General features: G+C 39.3%; 1 protein-coding gene across 2 annotated transcripts in view; it reads left to right on the plus strand.

The window, feature by feature from the left end:
* The first annotated feature begins 735 nt into the window (after positions 1-735).
* The window catches only part of sik3 (SIK family kinase 3), a 33,788-nt gene continuing 15,635 nt past the window's right edge, over positions 736-18,888 (plus strand). The window contains exons 1-14 of one of the 2 annotated variants that reach the window (XM_086079842.1): positions 736-1,257; positions 10,772-10,888; positions 10,983-11,046; positions 11,347-11,508; positions 11,669-11,793; positions 12,254-12,377; positions 12,699-12,817; positions 14,037-14,147; positions 14,334-14,468; positions 15,989-16,066; positions 16,528-16,637; positions 17,956-18,112; positions 18,240-18,389; positions 18,497-18,570. In XM_086079842.1, coding sequence (XP_085935968.1) covers positions 967-1,257; positions 10,772-10,888; positions 10,983-11,046; positions 11,347-11,508; positions 11,669-11,793; positions 12,254-12,377; positions 12,699-12,817; positions 14,037-14,147; positions 14,334-14,468; positions 15,989-16,066; positions 16,528-16,637; positions 17,956-18,112; positions 18,240-18,389; positions 18,497-18,570 — 1,817 coding nt within the window. In that variant the 5' untranslated portion in view covers positions 736-966. The remainder of the gene's footprint in view (positions 1,258-10,771; positions 10,889-10,982; positions 11,047-11,346; positions 11,509-11,668; positions 11,794-12,253; positions 12,378-12,698; positions 12,818-14,036; positions 14,148-14,333; positions 14,469-15,988; positions 16,067-16,527; positions 16,638-17,955; positions 18,113-18,239; positions 18,390-18,496; positions 18,571-18,888) is intronic. The other variant, XM_086079844.1, reaches the window with a different exon arrangement.

Raw genomic sequence — 18,888 nt, forward strand, 5'->3', positions numbered from 1 at the left:
TAAAATAAATTCATGAAACGCTGCAACACAGGAACATATAGTAAATAAATACAGAAATAATTATATTTATTTATTTATTTATGTAGGTAATTTAATTAATGACACATTTATTTAATTTTTGGTTTATTTAATTCCATATTTAATTAATAAATGACACATTGAATTATTCAATGACACATTGAATTATTCAATGACACATTTATTGAATTATATATTGGTGTATTCATTCATTTAATTTTGGTCCTTCATAAGATGTACCCCCATAGGGTTACCTTGGTTCTTGCTCAACACTTCTTGACAGGATGTAGTAACTCATTTTACCACGGGGCGATGCTGTCTACAACCTCGGCGAGGAGAGTGCGCGAGTCTAATAAAATGAAGTAACGTGCCTTTTTTTACCCCTTGATGCAATAAATATATCTATAGGTTCTTGGCTTTGTACAGCAAACATGTAAAGAAAGTAGTAAAGAAGATAGGTGACGTCAATTATTATTGTATAGCACACAATTAAATCATGACCCAACCGAAATTTGCCAGTACTACTGCTTTTCCCTTTCATGTACTGTATATGCATTTTTATTTTATTTACATAACTCACAGCTTTTCCGTTTGAACATAACACATCATTAAAATGTCTCAATTGAATGTCTCTCTTAAGCGTTTAGGTGTGCTGCGCCAAACTTAAAAGATACAAATCTGTCATATTGTTCCATCCGCAGGACACGTCTACTCGTGGCGCTGTGCAATGGCTCACTTCATGGGAGCCAGAGCGATAATGCGCAGTTCTTTGTTGCCGTGGCGACCACAATACGTTTTTGTGGATGAGGTCATGTTTTACGCTGATCGTTTCCATAGTAACAACCTAGAGAGGGCGCTGCGAAGGAGCGCTGCACGTAAAATGACGCAGGGCGGGGGCGTGCGCGCGCTGCGCAAGGCTGCTTGTTGTTCCCGCAGAGAGGCGAGAAGATGGCGGCCGTGTCAAGCGGAGGTGCAGCTGGGACTCCCGCGGCCGGGATAGCGCACTCTGCCCGACCGACCCACGCAGGCATGGGCCCTCAGAACCGAGTCCAGCCATCCTCCGGAATCACCCACCCCGGTCGTCCAGGCGCGACCACCGGGTGCATCCCCAATCCTGCTCAGAGTTCGACCACCAGGCCCCCCCCTGCGCGAGTGGGCCACTACGAGATCGAGCGGACCATCGGCAAGGGAAATTTCGCTGTCGTTAAACTGGCCACCCACATTATTACCAAAGCAAAGGTAAGGCGACGAGTCGCTGAGTGTTTTAGGTGACCAGTGGCAAGTTGTCATTATGAAATTATCAGGGTTTTTAGCGGAACACTAAGCACGAAACTGGGGCCTTCAAGCTCCCTAGACACAACGGCAAGCTCGCTTTAGTGACACCGCTGCGTGTTGTAGGGTCATTCAATGCAGGGCATCCCTGGAAACTGTTGCCATTAAACGCATTAACTAGAGACAAACCAGCGATGGTTCCACGCAATTAGAAAGCGACATTGCCCGCGGTTAATGTGTGACAAAGCGCAGAGGACGGAGAGAAGGGTACTGGCGAAGATCTAAGAAGAGACGCAAAAATGTTCCCGCTGTAGCTGTTAGCTTAGCCGCGGATTAGCTATTTGGTTGGATGAAGCTACATTAAAGTAATGCCAATGCAGTGCTTGTTTGAAGGCTTGCGTTGGTCTTCGAATGAATAAGAAGCTTTTCACATTAATCACTGTTGATTTAAGTGGCTTTGCTACTGGGAGATCAAAAGCGATAAATGTCCCGTTAATTTAATCGCCAGTAAGAATGTCTGACCAATTTTGACAAGTACGCAGCCATTTTTTTTCATGTTTCAATTTTTAAGATCTTAAATATTGTTAAGCAGCATAGTTGTGCCAATAACACATTGTAATTCGTGTATTCGTTAAACACGATGCTTCAAAGTTGCACATAGCAGTTTTATGAAAACTAATTTAAAAAAGTAGTAATAGTAAATTTCAGAAATAGTGATTTGGTGTGTCAGTTTCACATCTGCAGTGTAGTTGGCAATGTAACTAAGTGGCAATTCATTTATGATGACCAGACGTCCTGTTTTACGCAAGTCCTTTCCTGGCGTCTCTCTCTCTCTCTCTTTTGCCATGTGTATGTAAATCACACAGTTGTCATACATGGCAATTCATACATTAAATTAGAATTTAACAGTTTACTTCAAAATGCACATTTGCATAAGGTTGGTAGCAGGCAATCTGCATTGACCGGTGTTCTGTTAGATCAGCATACCTCGTCAGATCAGCATACACCCTAAACTCAATAAAACACCCAACCTGTTCTTACTACGCATGCGCAGAAGTGAAAGGTATGCTACTTCGACGGGTATTCTGTTTTGTCGAGATACCGAAACTAGAACTACTTCCTGTTTTTGCATCTAAGAATCATGGGAAATATAGTCTGCTATCCACTGCGGCTACCGCTCGCTGGTCAGGCAACGCAAGCGGAGATTTCTAGCGGTAATGTCCCAATGCGTGACTGACTTGAGGTAACCGGCACAGCCAGATTCCAATAGCTATCGGGACAGAGCAAAAAAGGTTAGATAATGGTGTGAGGCCTTTGGCTTGTTTAGCACTGTTGACTATTGGCATTTACCATTTAGCAATTGTCCCCAACAACACACGCACGCACACACGCACTGGGGGTGTGCGATATTTATCGTCATAGATATTATCGTCAACTTGCTTTCACAATGTCCAATTTTACATGATCGAGTATTAATACACACACACTTTGACAAAGATTGACAAGCGAGTAAATTTGGTGAAATTTATTGGATATTTCATTTTCAGGGGAATTGTACGGTTTTCCATTTTGAAAATCAGGTCACCATAAATTTGTTGGAAAATTAATAAAAACATGAGCAATAGGTGCTAATTGACATAGTCTAGATTTATTTAAGATGACACTAATTTGATGAAAGTCAACTGACATATCAACCAACCATCAGCCTTTCCATGTTTGTGGCTCATCACAGCAGCGGGTTCTGCAAGGTGGGAATTTGTGGCAATTGTAAATAATCTCGGGCCTTTTTGTGTGTGGTGAAGTAATTCTCTTTCTATTTTGAGTGTGTCATATTGTGTATCAATTGGATCAAACAGACGACAAGGCATATTCTGTAATGTACCGGTAATAGTTTTTCACACCTACAGGCAACAATGACCATCCTGGTCATCTTAGCAACAGGCAAGCATCATTGGCGTAAACATCCGTAGCCAGTAATGTCTGGCCAAGAAAAAAACTTGTGATTAAGTCGACGTCATGCTGAAAATGTCACAGTAGATTAATAAAGTCAGGCTACCCTGTATAACCCTTACTACAAAAAAAAAATATTTGTTGATTATTTGTTTCTTTATTTTTCTTCTTTTTTTTTTCATTTTTACATTACAGTATTTCATATATGTAACCATTTATACTCTGGTTGCCAGAAGTGTGCTTTTGTGTGTTAAAGCCATTGGACATGTTCGTTTTGTTTTAGCCAGGCTATTATATTTAATAGCGATTGTCACAAAGTCTGTCAAGACAAAAGAAAACATAATTGCTTCAGTTAGCATATTGTACAACATTCTTGGGTTTCATAATGCATGCACAACTGAGCTGAATTGATACAACTTGTGATTCACAAGATATTTTTGTGTGCTCACATGTTGGAAGCCTTCTTTAAACCAGTGTAATTATTTAGCCTATTGAATGGTTTTCAGTTTGTATGCATACAGTTAACATCTGCCACTTCATGTTTACAGTCATGCTTGTGTTTATGACTTTATATGTATGCTGACATGTGTTGGTCTGTTTTGCATCTGCAGTTTGCAAGGTCAAGGCAAGCGTCTGCAGCACCATGTCATGTAATAGTGTTGTTATTAATCTTGTATCTGGGTAGAACACGGAATTGTGAGGTCTGATTGTGAGAGATTGGGGTGAAAGTTAGAACAAGCCTGTCTGCCTCTGAATGGAATGCTTTGTTGTAAAACATTACAATCATTACGTTCACTAACTAGAAGATGATTTTCTGTTTTTGTGTGTCGTTTTTGTCGCTTGTGGATTAGGTTATTAATATGGTGATTATTACTTTGATTCTATGGCCAGTCCTGTCATGAGCCAATAAGAAATGTCAAGATGACCATTTCTCACTGTTGTTAAAGTGGATGTGGATAATATCTTTAAGTTGCGTGGAAAATGTCATAGTTGTTGTTGTTTTAGCTATCCCCGAAAATTCGGCCGATAGACAATTTTCGTCTGAAAAAAATAAAAATGTGAATCTAAATTCTTTATTGGCCCGGAGGAGAAGGCAGCAGAAGACTGCCCCTCAGACGGCCATCAAAGAGTGCGAATTGCTCTGAAGGAACCAGAGAGCGCTTGAGCTACACTTCAGGGCATGATGCCCAGTTGGAAAGAAAAAAAAAATCCAATCTTGTTCACATTACTGTACTTGTTCACATTAGAAAAAACAAAAGTGACTTCTAATGTGAATGGAATGCATGTATGGGTGACACGCATTTGCAACATCACATGTGGGTGCATGACACAGATGTTGTATTCCAAGCTTCCCCAATCCTGGTCATTAAGGGCCAGAGTTCTGCAGGTTTTAGACGCTTCAGTCCTCCAACACACCTGTTTCTTATAATCAGCTCATCAGCAATTTCTGCAGAAGCCTGATATAATGATCCTGATTTGTAGAATCAGGTGTGTGGCAGAAAACATCTAAAACCTGCAGGATTCCGATCCTCGAGGACCAGTATTGGCAAAGCCTGGATTGGACTCTATTCAATGTAAGGTATGAGTTTGCCCGAAGGTAGAGATATTGACCCTACGGGCTCCAGTCATATGTTGATTATTGCTCAGGCCAAATTGTATGCCCACATCACCTCACTGTTTGTATTGGGGAATGCTTGTTGTACACTATTTTGCAAGTCTTGGCTACTTACAAACTATGGCTTGATTGCTAACGTGGCTAAACATAATGCAAAGGCAAAAGTTTGTTTCGCATCCAGTGTCTACATAGCATAAGTCTCTAATCCTGTCCTTCATGGCAGCGACAAAGTATCTCGCGGCGGGTAGGAAGCATGGAAGCCATGCTAATTACCAAACTGCAGTTGTAAAACACTGAAATAAGTGCTTGTGTGAAACTTCGAGTTGGTACCGCGATACAATGGAGAGTAACTAACGTTTCAGTCTGTATAAACAGGAATTTGGTGTGAGAGCGCACAGTGACTACGTTTACAAGCAGTCCGTAACCCTTTCAAAACCCAAATATTGTCAATATTCGGTAATTACGTGCAAAAATGCAAATATGCTCTTATTCAGGTTTAAAAAAAACAAAAACACCTGGTTACTCCTTTCAGTACCCGAACTCTTGTTCATATAAACACATTCAGAATACCTCAATTAAACAGAGCATTGGTTTGTCCTCTGCGCATGCTCTATTCACAAGGAATCTTGGTCTTCTTAGTACAAGAACTTCTTGTATGCGCAGCCCTGTCCCACTCACTGAACGAGCCTAACTTTAATACATTGATTTCTCTGTCGCGTTGTCATGTTACTTTCTGTCCCCATGGCAAAAATTCCACAGTGTGTACTGTATCTATATACACACACAATTTGTGTATACAAATCTGTGCTTCTGACGCGCAACCCACTGGAAATAATTAAGCAGAGGTAAACAACATGATGACGCAGCAAAGAACCACACTTTTGGAGCAAGTAGGAAACCGACTACATTATTAGTGTGGTGAGTGACATGACTGTGTTTTTCATCGAATGCAGAAATTAAAAGGGAAAATGACGGCTATTTGCACAATGATGATGTCAGTGTATTGTGGTTAGATTGAGATATTCTACTTGATCACAATGACCATGTATAGTTGTTATTACAAGAGAAATGGGGGGTGGGGGGTAAGAGGTCAAATTAAGCTAATGAAGTCAACCTTTGCATTTCGTGTTAACCTCCACCGCGGTCACACTTTTTTTTTTGTATTACATAGGCAATGGTACGTCTGTCAACTGTGACACGAACGTTTAATTTTCTATTCTCGGTGGCAAGTTTAGTAGCTTAAATTGCTAATGCGGTATTTGAATGGTGAAACTAAGGATGATTTAAGACATGATAGTAAAGCATTTACTTTAGATGTTGGCATGCAGGCTAACCCGCTGCGAGCTCCCCCAAAATAAATGCCTTTGACAGCTCACACTATTTATAAATGTTATTTAAAGTCAATAAGTCCTCAGGTGAATATGGTCACCGCTTTTCAATCCATTTCCTGCGAGTCGCTTTAAAACTGGTGGCATTCGGGAAGATTTGATTGAAAGTCTAATACTTTAAAACGGCACCAAGCAACCTGCTTGTCAACATAACTGAAGCCAGCACTAGCTCGTGTGGCCCAAATGGCAGCAATATCGCAATATTGCGGCTACGATCATGGGAGTGGTGATAAGGTTGCTCATTGAGCTATTTGTAACAATTTATCCACTTGTTGGACTCCCCAAGCCTGATTATAACAAAAGCGTCACTGTGTTTGCACAAGGGCTGGTCTCGCCGGACACCTTGTGGTGGGCTGGATCTGGCCCATGGGCCACTAATTGGGCTGATATAGTATTTGGTAGGCTTTTATTTTGAAGTTTGCCTTCACAGCATGTACGGCAGGAAATGTGGCGCTTGAGACATACGGATCACGGCTCAAAGATGATCCATTGCACCACAATTAAAATATGTACTGGCGCCATGCGACCGGATGAAATATTTTACGAGCATACATACCGGATTTGCGGGTAAATTGGTCGCAGTGTCATTGTAAACAAATGCCCTGGCTAATGCCCTTTGAGGTGTACAATTATCAATGATTAATGTTCTTAGGCAAGTTGCAACCATCCTTTGCAGATATCTATTTAAATTTTTTACCCAGAAGTCTGGATGAAAGTATGCAATTTTGAAATCTCAAATGTGTAGGAGCCCTATAAAACAAAATTAGGATAACATTTATTGTGCAAATGTCAAGTCACAAGAATTATATGTGAGCACTCCTAGTGCAAAATAGCAAAGAATAAATAAATACTGCTGACATTTTGTTATTTAATATTATTTAAATGAAAACAGAACAACTGGATTTCAGGTTAGTTTTCTATAATTCATTCAAATTGCTGTGCCAAGGATGAATTATTTTTTACTGATTCTGTTTTCAACTGTAGAAAAGAAAGCTAGTTTCATTAATTATTTCAGGTTTCTATTTTGTGCAATGTACAAATGTTTTTTCTGGCATGCTTTTTTAAAAAATCTACTGTATCCATTATTGCTGCTGAAACTTGAAACTATGTAAATTTTTCCATTGTGGGGCCAATAATGGTTCTTATATTTAAAATATTTATTATATACAACTAATATGCTTTTAGCTTAATCTTATCAACCACTCCTCTCACCTTACGTATGCGGGGACGTCCTACTCCATGTCCGGGCTTCAGTGGTTGTCTACTATACATTATTCAGCAAGGCTTGAAATAATTTCTTTCTTTGCAGATCAGTTTTCCAAAGCATAACAAAAAAATGGACAAATCATATGAACTTCTCTGTTCTTTTTACTGTTTGTGAACTTTACTATGAGTTACTTAAAGGGCTGTTTTTGACCATCCATCAATCCATTTTCCGAACCGTTTATTCCTCACAAGGGTCGCGGGGGATACTGGAGCTTATCCCAGCTGTCTTCGGGCAGACTAGTATATAAATTTTTCCCGACAGCTTTATTTTTGAGAACTCTAACTCCACTCGATTCCCGGTTATCGAGCTCCGAAACTTTTTTTCCCCATAGGAAATAATGTAAATGCAATTAATCCGTTCCCAAGCTCCAAAAACAGAAAATTCCTAGTTGAATTTTTATTAGTTTTTTACATTTACAGTACAGTACAGTATTTAAACAATAAAAATACCTTTCCTTACCTGTGTGATTGCATCAGTGGATGATAAATGCTATGTTAATGCTAGCTTTAGTTCAGTGTTGAGTTTGTGTATTTTACATTGGGCATATTGTTAGTCTACTAAGCAGTCCTTGCATGCGTTGTTTAACGTCAGGCACGTTGTTGAACAACTAAGGGGGGGGGGGGATTGGCAGTATTTACAGAAGTAGTTACAGTAGTGACAGTAGTTACAACGATAATCTCCTTCCTATTTCCACTGTGATTTGTAGCACTATGTTTTTCTTTGCTGCCACTGGCACCGCTGTCTTTCTGTGAGTCAATAGCAAAGAAAATTGTCGTGGAAAAATCCAAATGCACTCGCGAGTATGGAGCACCTCCAGGAGTATTCACGATCCGACTGGAAATGAGCAGTACGTCTCAATTCGACATTACTCGGCTTTGCTCAGCTTCACTCGGCTACCCGTTTTCAAGGTATGTTTGGCTTAGCTGGCTTTGCTTGGGTGTTCGAATTCCGAAAATGAGTTCAAACTCTGAGTTATTTTACTCAGATTTTTTTCGTTAAAGTCCGAATTGTATGAGTTCCGAGATGATCAAACTACGAGGTTCCACTGTATCATTAAAATTTGTGTTATTCCGACACCATTTTTTGGGCCCCGATACCCAGTTTTGCCGTATCGGCCGATACCGTACCGATACCGACGTTTTTGTTAGTTTTTTCAACATGGAAAAGCTGCCCTGCCATTGGTTGAAAGCATTCAAGGGCCAATAGGATATCTTGGCTCGGCATGCAGTGAACACGTCACACATCAGTGAATGTCGTGCATGAGCAAGACACAAGATGCTGCCTCCAAAGTCCTATATTAGTGCCTGAAATAATGGTATCGGCATGTTACTTGTCAGTACTTGCCAATGCCGATACCACTGTTTTAAAGCAGTATCGGTATTAGAACAACGCTATTTAAAATGTAATACATCTTTTTAGGATATTAATTCCTGAGCTTTTAGTAGACTCCGAGCTCTAGAGTGCTACATCTACTACTGGACAAATCAATCTTCTATTTGAAAAAAATATAATATTATGACTAAAGGGATAGATGTGATTGGAATTAATTGGTAGTTATACATGGCCCAGTGTGTGTGCTCCCTGCTCGCCACATCAACAATGGCTATTTGAAACGTGGTGTGGCGAGGCGAAAGCTTCCCGCACAATCGCCATGCTGACAAAAGGGCCAATTTGGCTTATCAAAATAAAGCATTAGTACAAGCGTACATAAAAGCGAAATTCATGTCACTGTAGGCAATTATTATTATTTTTTGTATGGGTAGATATGTTATATCTCTTATATGCTCATTGTTTTAGGTTGCTTTGTAGTTTATCACATAACCCCCCCCCCCGAACACCCTCCCTCACTTCCCCTTTCTGTCTGCAACAGGAAGTCTGTCTTGTCAAGCTGCCGCTGTTCCTTGGTTATCAGGAAAAGGGAGGTTGGGATGGCACTCAACAGAATTTGACAAAGGATGCTTGTTGTGTTTGTTAATGTAGGACATGCATGGAATTTTCTCACACACACTTCAACAGATGATTATTTTTAGTAGTGGGTAACATTTTCTAAGCGGTGCCATCAGATCTGTTTGATTAAATTATGAAAGGAATCCTGCCATTCCTAATTGCCAGAAAAAAAACTCTGTCATACAGCGTCATTTTCCACACTGTTGATCCCATTGTTGCGGACTCTGTAGTTATGCAATAACCTTGCAGACTGTCAAAGGTCAGAGTTAAGCTCTGTGGGCGCATACAGTACATTATTACCTTTAAAGGTCTCATGATGTCAAAATCCAATTTTTCCACCCTGTTTTATGCTGGACATACACTAGGGCAAAATAAGTATGTCACATGGTCTAAGTTTGAAATCAATGTGATTGTTTGCTATAGACAATAAAAGGCGCAAGGCTTGTAAAATGAGCAGATCAGATTTAGGCAAATTTGTGATGTAGATTGCTAATCATTAGTCAAGTACCTGCCCACTTCGTGTTTGCTGTCTTTTTTTTTGATTGCCTCTATCGTACTGTAATCTAAATAAAGATTAAAACTGCATCAACAATGATGATACAGTAGCCTACCTTACCGATAAAGCCAATAATGTGAGAATAAAGCCAGCGCAGATCTTTGCGTTCATCTATGACACACGTTTCCTAACACTATCAGTTTTACTTTAAGAGCATTGTAACGGTTATGTTACATTCAGAACAAAGACAAAATGTTACTTTGGCTTGTGCTTTAATTGCGGGTACGAACGTAGCTGCTTTGTTGACATCATGTCACTAGGGAAGAGGAGGTGCTTTTTCGTCGTCCTGTGACAGAAATTAAAAAAATAGGCATGCATCGATTACAATTTTTGGGCCGATCACAATCTTTACAAATCTGACCTGGGGAGGTATTCAGACTAGTGGTAGAGCACCCACCCCATGAGCTGAGGTTCAGCCTCGAAGCAGGCGACTCTGATTTGATTCCCCTGCTGAGCGGCTCTTTCCTGCAGGTCATTCCTTCTCTCTTTTCGGCTTCCTGTCTCTACTTAAGCGGTCCTATCCATTAAAGGGAAGAGCCAAAACACAAACAAAAAATAATAACTTTAAAAGTCTGACCTGCTGATCCCGATACAAAATACCTGACAATCTGATCCAGCCATTCAGATCGGTGAGAAATCTCGTGACTTCCTTACTGTACGGTATATTCCCCTTTCTCTGTCTTTTTGGTGCTCTTTCCGTTAATTGTCACCTTCCCTTATTTCTCATCTATCACAATCTTTTTTTTTTTTCTTACTAGGTGGCTATAAAAATAGTGGACAAGACCCAGCTGGATGATGAAAACTTGAAAAAGATCTTTCGAGAAGTTCAAATCATGAAGTTGCTGAAGCACCCGCACATCATCCGTCTGTACCAGGTGAGTTGGCACATTCTGCTTACTTGGTTACTAGTTAACTATTATTCAATGATGGCCCTTCTGGTTTGGTTGTAATACACGTTCTTGTCTTCAGGTGATGGAGACAGAGAGAATGATTTATATGGTCACTGAATATGCTAGTGGTGGAGAAATTTTTGGTAAGTCTTTCTCCCAAAACAATTTTTATTTATTTAGAATACAGTTGATCTTACTTTTTGTGTAATTTGTATTATGTTCTTATACATGAATACATTTTGTAACTCAAGACGTCACATTTGTTGAAATATATAAACAGTGTAAAATCTAAAATGTTGCAATATTTGTGCTTCTTAATAATAATTAGGGATATATTCAGTTGTCAGTTTTTTTTTTTTTTTTTTTTTTTCATTTGAACAATCACAATGTACAGAGAAATCCCAACTGAACCCTCTCAACTCAGTTGTGCTTTGCATGTCCAGACCACCTGGTGGCCCATGGACGCATGGCAGAAAAGGACGCCAGGAAGAAGTTTAAACAGATTGTCGCTGCAGTCCATTTCTGTCATTGCCGCAACATTGTCCACAGAGACCTGAAGGCAGAGAACCTGCTTTTGGACCACAATCTTAACATCAAAATAGCAGGTGTGTGAGCTGGCACTACAGAGTCTTGCTTGGTTTATTGGTTTCATGCTGTTTAATCATGGGTAGGTGTAGGCAAGTGCCAACATGTGATGGGAGCATTTTCCATATGCCAGGGAAGTGCCCGGGGAATAAAATTAACCACCTGTCTATTTCCTGTCAGACTTTGGTTTCAGTAACCTGTTTTCCCGAGGACAGCTGTTAAAGACCTGGTGTGGCAGCCCTCCCTATGCTGCACCAGAACTATTTGAAGGCAAAGAGTATGACGGGCCTAAAGTAGATATATGGGTAAGTCGGCAATAATATTTGCACTCCACAAGTGTCTGTCAAAGAGATAAAAAAAAAAAAGGTTTTGTCAGGCCAGATCTTAAATTACGGTATTACATTGGAAGGAGACATGATACTGTATTTTGGGTACAGCATTCATTCAGATACATATTATGGTATATTAGGACATTGGTCAGTTTTCAAGGGTAATAAGATATGGATATAGGAATAACTTGCAAAGTAAAAGCTTTTGGCTTTATCTTGTATTGTTCCATTAGAAAAAAAGGAAGTGTAGTTTTCCCACACACAACTTGACTGTTTTTTTTTCAACTTTCCACAAACTATTTGTTTAAGATACAGTAATTTATCTGATTTCCACAAACTATTTCTTGTCATGAATCATTTAGATTGTTTTGCCTGAACATGATTGATAGATTTTTATTAATTTACTTTTTATGATCATGTCCTCACTTCTGTTCAGAGCTTAGGTGTGGTCTTATATGTATTGGTGTGTGGTGCCCTACCATTTGATGGCAGTACTCTACAGAATTTGCGAGCACGTGTCCTAAGCGGCAAGTTCCGTATCCCCTTCTTTATGTCTACAGGTAAGTTTTGCTTTTTGCCCACTTAGTTGCACTGTAATTTTACTAAATATATCTCTGTATGCACACGCTTAGTATGCACATCGCACTGCAATAGATTTCAATAATCGATTGTTAAAAAATGTAAAGCTGACTGAGTGACAAGTGGAACGCGAAAGTCCAGCCTTCCCAACAGTCATTGTGGTGCACGCAGCTTACAAGTAAAAATACACATAGCCAAAGGGTGCTCCTCAAGAGCTCTCTCTGAACAAAATCCTAAGTTTTTAGCAGATCTGTCTTTGAAACGTGTATGTTACAACTATTTATTTGTGTATTTTTTAACAGACTGTGAGTATTTGATCAGACATATGTTGGTGCTGGAGCCCAGCAGACGGCTGACTATGGAGCAGATCTGTAAGAACAAGTGGATGAGACAAGGGGATCCAGACCCTGATTTTGACAGGGTGAGCTCGCAAAGAACTATTTTGCACCTCCTAATTCCAGGAAGAATCATGTTATTAGCATTATCTTGACTAAAATTTAGGGTTGTACAGTATATGATAATAGAAAAGTATTGCGATATCTTGCAGTCAAAAACGAAACAAAGCATGTGTTTTCAGTTGTAGTATTTTAACAGTGATGGGTGTCAGCTCGCTCCAAGCAGCAGTCTGTGTGTCTAAAGACGCAGCACTGTCAGGCTCCATTTTATCTTGTAGTGTTGCATGTGTTAGGAGAGAGGAAAGAAATGGCCACAATCTTTAGCATTGTTGTGAACTGTCTGCAGCTCATGGAGAAAGCATAGAGTGAGAAATGGAAATATATCACTTAGACAGACAACCTACATGCAGTCAATATCAATATTCAGGTTAAGGTCAAAATAACAGTTTCTGTAACACATTCAGGATAACCCGTTTACATATACATATGCCGATCTAAACCGCGACACACGGATGTCATTAACCAAGTAGACGTAATTTTCGAATTTAAATTTCTACAGTCAATAAAATACATTATATTCATGCAATTACTCAAAATGACTTTGGAAATTTGTTGGCAACCATGTTAGTGTAGTCACGGTACCAACATTTTGACTTCAATGCTATACCTGGATAAAGTACGGTACCTTGATAAAGATGCTGAAACAAGACTATGACAAAAAGTTAAGTAAAACACAGTGAAAGTCAAAACAACTAGATTTTTTATTTATATTATTATATATTAAAAATGATAAAGATGCTAATTGGAGTACAGTAATTTCTGGACAACAAGGCGCGCTCCTGACTATAAGTCGCGCTAGCTAAACTTGGGGAATACTCGAGTTTGTTACACATATTAACCACACCCAACTGTAAGCTGCAGGTGTTTTAATGTTACCGCACCGGATTCCCGCTACTTTCTTTTCCATAATGAGGGTGCAAATTGTCTCGCTCTCGTTCTGTCTTTCCTACTGTATTTGGGCTCACTTGGTTTGTTTTGCTCTGCCTGACGCTCTTGCGCTTCCTTTATAGTGCGCCCCATTGTGATCTGATGGATAAGGCGTCTTGTAGTCTAGAAATTAGTGTACTTTATATAAAATAAATTCATCTTCACTTGACTTAAACTTGATGCAACACTAATATTGGAATTATTCTCTTTGGATGTCATCTTTCTAATACTCCTTTATTCCCTCCTTATCCCATTCAGTTGATAGCAGAGTGTGAGCTGGTTAAGACTGAAAGAGAGACAGAGCTCATTAACGAACAAGTGCTAATAGCTATGTCTGAGATGGGCCTGGACCGAGAACGTGCAATTCAGGTCAGACAAATGTTTTACTGAGGATTATTATGCTTTTAAAGGCACCATTTGTATACAGTTAAATCACAAAAGTGGTTTTAGTGTTGTGGCCGGTCAGTCTGTGAATCTTTATGTGTGATCAAAATGAGGTTTTAGGCTGAAAAAAGTAACATTTCAGTTTAAAATGTACCTCTTTTTCCTTTTCAGTCCCTCCAAACAGATGCATATGATCACTACAGTGCCATCTACAGTTTGCTATCTGACCGTCTCAAGAAACACAAGACATTGCGTGTTGCTCCTCCCACACCACGCTCCATAAGCTATCCCATTAACACTGTACAGGTAAATGCTTTCAATTTGAATTTGCAGTGGAACCTCCAAAGTTGACCACAATCTGTTCCGTGCGGCAGGCTGATTTCCATTTCAAAATCACGTTTCCACCATAATCAGTGGAATTTAAAAAAAGCTATACTACCTTCAGGACATTGCTATTGTATGGACCTTATTGTACTTTAAACTGTACAATTTTATATCAGTGTAAATAAACATAGTAAATAAGTTAATCGCAGTTAATACATAATGGCTCTGCTAAACACAGCACAATCACAACCCAATCAAGGACAACACGGGTCTCTTGTGTACATACAATACAGTAGGGGTTTGAGATCGAGCCAGACCATGAATAGCGAATTTCTATGAATAATTGGCAGGCGCTCCCTTAAAAGTGATTAGAATTGTCTATATCAGTGTTTCCCAGCCTTGTTTATTTATTTATTTATTTTTACCCCCAAACCTTTTTTATCACGCCATGAGTAAACAATCACTCATACGTGTTGAGTGGACAAATAGTTTATTGTTGTTCATTGTCTCACTTGGATAATAATAATAATGTTGGACTTTTTGTAAATGGTATTTTATTTATATAGTGATTTTACAGTTTACAAGTCCCTCAAAATGCTTTACATCTTGACTACTTATTCACCAATGATGCAGCATCAGGTGCAACTGGGGGTTCAGTATCTTGCCCAAGGATACAGTCTCAATGGCCCGAGATCAAACCCACAACCTCAGGCTTGCGAAACGACCACTCTACCACTGAGCTACGCCACCCCCAAAAGATACATGCATACGTTACAAAAGATACATTCCAGGATAGATTCCAAAACTATCTACAAATTGGTGAATTTGTGAATGGCAAGCAGTGAATATACGGGAGTCCACTACTTGTCATTTATAAAGAAAAGAAAATATTAGATATATGAAAAACACCCCCACTTCCAAAAAAAACTGCCGATTGTGTCATTGTCTCAAGCCTTGTGAGATTTATGGCATTCTTGCCACATCTTCATAGTGACATTTTAACCTAAACTAAGATTTTTTGAGACATGTGAGCATATTTTTTTTTGTACAACAAATCTTTATTCAAATCAATTTTGTTCACCCTTTAGGTCCCTCAACTCTAGAGGTTCCACTGTTTACTTTAGGGATTTATTTAAGCAAAATGTCCGTGTTAACATGACAGGACTGTATTTTCGAGATAGTTACCTTTTATTTCTTAAGGGCTCCACTTTATACACCTTGCAGAATATTGATCTTGTACCAGTTTTTTTTTGTCACCTCTACTATTGTAAAGGGTGATTTTTCAGGTAAAAAAAAAAAAAAAAGAAATCATGAGTTAAGTTTCTCCATCACTTTACTATTCAATCAATGTAGCCTGTTTTATCAATGTAGTGAAAGCTTTAAAGCCCTTTTGCTATATGGAGGTGACTGACCTTAGCCAATGTCAATCCCCCTCCTCTAAGAGGATTGTATTAAAAATGTGTGCAATCCTCACCTGACCTTCGTGTCTCCTGCTTGCGTAGATGGATCCACAGGGTAATCCAGTTAGCATAACGGTTCCTCATGTCCAGCTTATCAACCCAGAGAACCAGATTGTTGAGGTGAGTTGAGGATGCTCTGTAATCACACGTTTGCACATTTTATCAGCATTTTGTCTAGCTAAATCCTAACTTTGATGTCATGCCAATTATCCTTGGGTTATCTAAAAAATGGTAAGTGAATATGAAGAAAGAAATGATTATGATTTAAGGCAGAATTTTAACATCTTAGATCTCGTGATATTTCCCACTATAAGCCACATATGACAGCTTGGCTCTTTAACTACCTGCGGTAATATGAATGTCTGACATCATAAATATGACCGTTAAACACTAGGACTTCAAACTGATTCCCAATTAGTAAAATGTGCACGTATATTAGAACTCGTTTTGAAATAGGACTATGACAACACATTTAAAGTGTAGTCAAATTGCATAATACTGAATATATACTTAAGATTTATTATTATTATTTTAAACAAAGAATCAAAGACAATCATCAAATATGTGTGTTTCTTGTTTAGCCGGATGGCAATATGGCACTCGACAGTGATGAAGGCGAAGAGCCATCTCCTGAAGCCATGGCTCGGTACCTCTCAATGAGGCGGCACACTGTGGGTGTACCAGACCAAAGGTAATACAGTGATATCCTATCACTCTGCAGTTTGTTATTGCCACAAATATCACCACAGGGCATTGTTGGTGATAATAACTGGGCATGGATCCTTGTTCCTCTCAAAGCTTATATCTATCATCTGGGGTGGCAGTATCTAATTTTTAAGGACTGAATTTGTAACTAGAGGGTCACAGCTTGAGCCGAACATTCTCAAAATGGTAGGCTAATTAAAGATGCTAAATTGCCCATAGTTGTCAATGTAAGTGTGAATAGTTATTTGCCTACAGTTCAGTATAAGTGTCCTGTTAATTTGCTTCTCACCCATTGTCAGCTGAGATTGGCTGCAGTTTATCTTCGATGGATAGAATCAGAATGATTATTGAGGTTTTGGGTTAAAAACTGCTTCACAGTAGCATGTATTGATTAATACTGAACCAGTCTCGATGTCTAGTCCTAAAGTGATCAACTTGATGGTTGCATGGCCACATATAATTACACATGTAAAAAATCTATACATCACTGTTAAAATGCCATATTTTTCTGAGACCAAGAAAGAGGAAAGACCAGAAAAATTAGACCAAGATAAAGCACTTTAAAACGTTTTCAACCATTAATGTGGCCTGTAACATGGCTAACTCAATTGAAAAACAAAAGGTCATTTTTTGTGAGAGGGGAAAGTAAAAATAAGGATTTGGGGAAAACAATGAAATCGTCTGACACCCCTCATTTTTAATATATTTTTTTTAAATCAGGGGAGTCAGGCGATACATTTTTTATTATAATGAATCACATGATATCACTAGTTTACTAACGATTAATCACAAATTGTATATCTGTTCTGAATGTACAATAAAAAAAAAATCTAGGTTTTCATACTTTTGTTAGCAAAAGTGGAAAAAAATGTTAAACTAATAGAAATAGTTCAAATGAATTTTTGACGTCTATAGCCGTCAATGGCAGTGAATGAGTTGCGTCACCACAACATCCTCTTTGGGCCATATTCTTTCGGCTTTAATTTTATTTCGGCCATATGCGGAAAATGCACATTTTTGCCATTTTCGGACGAAAATTTGCAGTGTCCAAATATTCGGTGCATCACTAATCGAGATCGAAGATTGCGATCATTTTCAGGTAGTTCACAGGATCGGCTTTGTGCATATTTACTTGATCATACATATGGCAGAAATGTGCATGATGACTCTGAGAGGATTAATTAGATTATTTCCCCAACTTTTTTAAATTTAATTAATTTAAATTGAATTTGTCTGCCATGATTAAATTGATTTAAAAATCTGTTGACTTTTTTATTTATTTATTTTTTACTCTTTTACTGTAGGACTGAAATGCAAGAGGACCTTCAGAAACTGCCACCGGGTTTCCCCCGGGGAGCTGTGCCCCAGCCCCCTTTTCCTCTACTCGCTCCTATGATAGGACAAATGCACACTCTCATGCCAACACAGAGCCTACAGCCTACACAGCAGTTGGAGTACAAGGTGTGGTCATTAAGATATGGCTTAGAAGTCTCCTTAAGTCATCAGATAACTTGCAGGGACCGTCACATAGTTTTGGTGCCAAAATTAACTATTAATTGTATTGATTGTCTGCATGTCCATACTTCAGGAGCAGTCATTGCTGCAACCACCCACTCTGCAATTACTTAATGGCATGGGGCCCCTGGGTCGAAGAGCTTCCGATGGTGGAGCCAATATCCAACTACATGCTCAGCTTCTGAAAAGGCCCCGGGGCCCATCACCTCTTGTTACTAGTCCAGTGAGTAGTTTGATGATTGATGATGATGATTAGTTTCCAAATAGTTTAGTAGCCATGTAAAGTTAACGGACAGTATTGTTGACCAGGAAACTTTTTTCCTCTCGCAGCACCCTATTCCTGCTGTTGCTCCGGTGGATGAAGAGGGATCAGATGGAGAGCCAGATCAAGAAGCAGTACAAAGGTACCCGACTCTGACAGCTTTTGTTTGTGACATGTTATACAGAGAGATGCTGTCAAAACTGGATAGTGTGAGTGGCATGTTACCTTGACAGTCTTGTGACTGTTAGAGGGTTTGTGCTGAAAATTTGGTTAAGCCCTCTGAACTAGTCCTCTTTGTACAGCAGTTACTGTGTCTTTTGCTGGTGGCCTGGGTTGCTGGGAGTGTGTGCCTATAGGCTGCTTTGCTTTTTCCCACGGGTGCTGGCCACTCTGCTGTGGCGCTCACCTTGTCTCTGCTCTTTTTACCATCGTGCAAGTGCCTTCCTCTTTGGCTCTCAAC

Source organism: Leptonotus elevatus, chromosome 7, assembly GCF_054856555.1.
Source record: "Leptonotus elevatus isolate MCC_2025b chromosome 7, RoL_Lele_1.0, whole genome shotgun sequence".
In the NCBI taxonomy this organism is placed as follows: Eukaryota; Metazoa; Chordata; class Actinopteri; order Syngnathiformes; family Syngnathidae; genus Leptonotus; species Leptonotus elevatus.